Below are 5,076 nucleotides of genomic sequence, written 5' to 3' on the forward strand. Positions count from 1 at the left end.
TATATAAAAAAAAAATTTGGGACCATAACTCAATTTGATCGCTTTCTTTCTTTTTAAGCGTGGTTTCTCCCTGCTAAAGCTAAGCCGCAACGTCTGGGCTCTTCTGTGCAGTGTAGCAATGATTCAATGATCTTGCGCGTTCCAGGGCTGAGAATGCCACACTTTCTGGTTGACCGAGGTGAGTTGTGTGGTTTGTTGTGTGCCTTTTTTTAAAATGGACCTAATTTCTTGACCATCAGGAGAGGAGTCTCCAGTGCCTTTGTCTGAGATGCCAGCCAGCTGTGGTTTCTCACTGAAGCGAGCACGCAGGGATGTCTCTCTTGTTGCTCCATACCGAGGCTGTCATGTCAAAAAACAGGTTGGTGATCAAGGTGTTAAGTGCAGAGTAATGCTTCAACTATGTGATACCTTGCATGAGTTTCATTTACTTTTTTTCTCATCTTCTAAAAGGGTGGGAGATATATTCTGCCGCTCATTATAATGGGAGCTCCGGTGCGAATATCTTGTCCTGTGAGTCCTCGACTCCCTACAGTGTCCTGCCTCTCCACTGGCATGATTGCCACACTTGGGGTCAGAGCAGATGTTGTTAAAGTTCTAGGCAAGTCCCCTAATTTGCATTTAATCAAAAAGCTGAAAGGACCTTAAGCTTGACTTGTTTTCTGCTTTTAGTTGATGGATCATGGCAGCCTCTGCTTCTAACGTACACTCAATGCTCCTTCACATTGGAGAATACTGATGGTTCAGTGGTTGTCACTGCACCATTCACAGGAAGCTGTTGGCTAATGACGGTAAAAGTAGTGGACTGTCATTCATAGCGTGTCTAGTTATACTAGGTTTACACAAATTGATGTTCATGTCTTCCTCAGGACACTGAAATGCAACTCCCTTTGATGTACGGTGACCGGGAGGTCACTCTTTCCTGTCCTCTGACACGGCCAACGATCGCCCCAACCATGCCTGCTGACCCAGACATGCAACAGATGTTTGACCCTTTCCCTTTTGGAAGACCCTGGTGGTATCCTCCATATTATCCTGGTGTACCTGCTACCCTGCCTCCCACTGTGCCACCTACAACACCTACTACAACTACTCCTTTTCAATATCCTTTCCAGCAACACATGTTCCCTCAGATGTATCCCAGGCCAGTGTTTGATCCATACTTTTACTCTAGACGTGACCCAGCTGCTCCCCCAGCACAACAACCTCAACATCCCTGGTACCCAAACTTCCCTCCTTATATGAATGGCTTCCAAAGCCCAGTTGAAGTGACCATTCCTGCAACGACCACAACTACACCTGCCCCATACCAGCCTGATCAGCATCCAATATTCCCACCGTTACTCAAGTCTTATATGCCTCCAGCTGTGGAATACCCTTTCATGCCCAAGTATCCTAAGGATCCAGTCTTTGGTCCCCGCAGCCCTAAATCAGTGTCTTATAATGCACAGTTATCCTCGGTCTACAGGCCTTAAAGGTTTGTTTAAAGTGAGATGAGTGTGGAGGTACTCTGAAATGGCGTTGCGTTCCCTCTGGATGACTCCAGTGACCTCAGAATGTTTCTCTTCAGCTTCATATAAGGCTAATAAAACTTAATGAGACTTCATGTTGCTTGCTGTTGTGTTTGGGGGGTGGGGTTATGAAATTACCAATTTCATTTTGGGGGGGGGCTTTTGTGAGCTTTTGAAAACTGCTTTCAAAGTATACTATTGTCTCAAACTACAAACATGAATTTTTAAAAACTATAATATGCATTTAGTCCATACACATGCATGAGTACTTGACAACCATGATACAAATGTAGGTTTTTTTTTTTTTTTTTTTTTCTCCAAAAATGTTAAGGGAAAAACACTGTGCAAATGTGCCCTTAAGCCATTTGTACAGCCTCGTCTGTCACAAAATGAATTATGGGGCCAAACTGGTTGGGTTTCAGCTGAGAAACCTCTTGCTTCACCCTGCCCTCACTGCTTTATAATACTTGCCTGTCCTCTGATATACTTTTGGGCTAAATTCACCTTGGCCCTTCTTACTCTGAGGGAGGAAACCTCTCTGTGGCTCTCGCTTTGGTCACTTGCTTTGTTCCTGAATGAATCAGCTGTTTAATGAATCCATTAAATTTGTGCATTCTGTTCCTTTCCTTACTGCTTTTCCTTGTGTTTTAGCTCTACCCCTTTAGGATATGAGCGAGGGGTGCAAGGAAAGTAAATGAGGACAGATGAATTGCAGGAAAACCTATTTGTACAGTGGAGATCAACATTAGAGAACACTATAAATTCTCGATTTTTTTCTAAAATGCTGTTAATCTTCATCGCTCAAAATAAGGAATATTAACTGTGGGTATACCACTGTTATACTAACACGTTTGACACAATAACCGAGGCATTTCAACAAAAACCTTTATTTTGTGGAAAATACAGTGATCCAAATTAGAGAACAGTAACCACTGTCGCACAAAAGATTACAACTAAAATTTTGAAGGGGTTACAGCTGTGAAAAATTAGTTTTTTCACTGCACTGGTGTGATCTTGGTCCACTCTTCTTCCATTCTCTTCCATATAGTTGGTAACTGTAGTGGGTTTCTTAGCCACAACTTTGTTGCCAAGAATTCTCCAGAGATTTTCAGTTGGGTTTAGATCCCTGGGCTGGCCATTTCATTATTTCAATGTTCTTGAAAACTGCTTTATCCGTTTTGCAGTGTGACAGGGGCATTGTCCTGCATGAAAATTTCAGGCTATTGGGCGATGAACGCAGGAAAGGAACTGCATGTTGCTGAAGGAGGATCTGATAAACATTTACATTCATCCTGCCATGTAGCTGTATAAAAGGCCCAACTCCTGCTGCATGAATGAATTAATTAGTGTCATTGTAAAGCTGCAATATTCTAGAAATCTCAGATTTGGAATAACTAGCTTCTTTTGCAATGCTGAAAGAGTCATCCCTTTGGCCTTCATCTGGACCACCTCCTGTTGCAGGGTTTCAGAGTGGCCCGCTATCTTGCTATCTCAGTGAAAATTAGAGGAATGCTGCCAGTTAAATAGGGTTTGTCATATAATTAAGGATATTAGCACCAGGTTCTCTAATTTTGATGAGTTCTTATACTGTACTTGAGAATAAATTTATGAAATATGCTTGAAATACTATCCTTTTACTCCTGTTAGGATAACTTCAAATAGGACCAAGGAGAGACATTGAAATTTAGGAAATTGTAGGTTGTTCTATAATTTTGATCTACACTGTATATTGGAATATTCTTAATCAGTTCAAAGCATCATCAGGTGCACTCAAAGCATCTGCACTTCTTTTGTTGTTCCGAAGTGGCATTGTTTCATTGATACTAGAAGATAATCAAATGACTTCAGTGTTTCTATTTCCTTTTTCAGGTTCATACAGTATAAACCCAATGAAGCTTCATGAAACACCAACCACTTTAGGCAAAATAAAAGAACGTTGGAGTGCCGATTTATCACAGTTTCTATAGTGTCTGCAACTCCATGCTTGACTGTTTTTATGTCTTGCCAGTTAAGTTTTATAGATCTCAGCCATTCTCTACCAAATAATGGTGGGGCATCACTGTTAACCACGTACAGTGGCAATCGCGCAGACTGATTATTTCATTTTACCGCTACATTGATGACCCCTTCTGGTGCTAGTGCTTCTCCAGTGTATGTTTTTAAGATTATGTGGTCGGCTGCAGTGGAATATGCTGCAAGTCATTAATATATTTTTCCTTTGAAATTAAGGACACTGCAGCACCTGTATCCAATTCCATCTCAATAATTTTTCCTTCAATTTGTGGAGCTATACAAATGTGTGCGAGTTGCTCTCTTTTGGTTATCATATACAGTGACATTTCCTTCTCTGTATCTGTACTCAACTCACCACTTTGTTTTCCTCCAGCATCCAGATGATGTAGGCTACCCATGTCTTATCATTTTTACTCCGTCTTTTACATGGCTTAAACTTTTTCTCGTGCTTTCTCTCTCTCAAAGTTTCTTTTATTGCACATGCGTCCGATGTGGCCTTTCTTTCCACAGGAATGGCAGGCTTGATCTTTGTACCAGCAGTCATCATTTGCGTGGTTCATTTTCCCACATCCATAACAGCAGAAACGGCGAGAAAGATCGTGGCAGCTGCCATCTGGGGATGCCACCGGAAGTGGCGCTGCGACCTGCCACTGCCAGGATAAACAAGTCATAGTCGTCTGGGTTTTGAATCGAAGATGGTAATAATTTCGTCGTAATCCAAATTTTCTGTTGGTATAGATGGCTGTTTTATTATCCTATAAACATTCAGTGGAGCTGCTAGTTGGAATCCGGACAGACAGAGCTATCGGCGCGAAGAACATAACCCAGTAACGTTAAACATCGGTCCGACGGCAACGTCGTGTCCCTGGCCAAAAATAGTAGCGGTAGGATGGTACAAATCGTTTAAAATATGTAACAGATAATTTCAAATGCATTCAGATACGTTTGTAATTGTCTACAAATAACGTCAAAAGACGTCCATGCAACTTTCATTTTGGAACTATTTTTCAACCATGACGGGACGTGTCGGAGGGACGTCTTTTCAACGGTAGATTGTATATGTTACATTATGCCAGTAGGTGGCGACCAGTGACTGTTAAAACGTATTTTATGTCCGAATCATTCAAGAGATTCGTTCAAAAACTCTGGACGAAACAAGTCTTCGTTCATTTCAATAATTAGTTTTTAAATAAATATTTTTTAAATAGACTCATTTATAACATTAAATAAAACATTTTGTCAAATTAGCCTACATATTATCATATGACTCATCACAGCTTAAAAAATACATAGGCTATACATCTGGCATCTAACTAATGTTATTAGTAGCATACAGCTCAACCCCCTTGTTTACACTGCATACGTCTCAGGGTTACATTACGGCAAACATTGTGTGTAACACAGAAAGTCACATGGGTTTAGTACAACAGGAGGATTTATATTTGTGTGAACTATTCCTTTAAGCGAAAGTGTGAGTTCAGCATTTTGATAACCACTGACCTAAGTTCTGCTTTTGACACTCTGATGTGGTCACTCGTCATATAGTGCCACGCTC

General features: G+C 41.0%; 1 protein-coding gene across 1 annotated transcript in view; it reads left to right on the plus strand.

Moving 5' to 3' along the window:
* The window catches only part of LOC107755184 (uncharacterized), a 2,043-nt gene extending 440 nt beyond the window's left edge, over window positions 1-1,603 (plus strand). The window contains exons 2-6 of the mRNA XM_016571894.1: window positions 59-178; window positions 240-358; window positions 451-598; window positions 670-788; window positions 867-1,603. Of these exons, the coding sequence (XP_016427380.1) occupies window positions 59-178; window positions 240-358; window positions 451-598; window positions 670-788; window positions 867-1,472 (1,112 nt within the window). The 3' untranslated portion in view covers window positions 1,473-1,603. The remainder of the gene's footprint in view (window positions 1-58; window positions 179-239; window positions 359-450; window positions 599-669; window positions 789-866) is intronic.
* Window positions 1,604-5,076: the final 3,473 nt, after the last annotated feature.

This window comes from Sinocyclocheilus rhinocerous, unplaced genomic scaffold, assembly GCF_001515625.1.
Source record: "Sinocyclocheilus rhinocerous isolate Xijiao unplaced genomic scaffold, SAMN03320098_v1.1 scaffold5188, whole genome shotgun sequence".
Lineage (NCBI taxonomy): Eukaryota > Metazoa > Chordata > Actinopteri > Cypriniformes > Cyprinidae > Sinocyclocheilus > Sinocyclocheilus rhinocerous.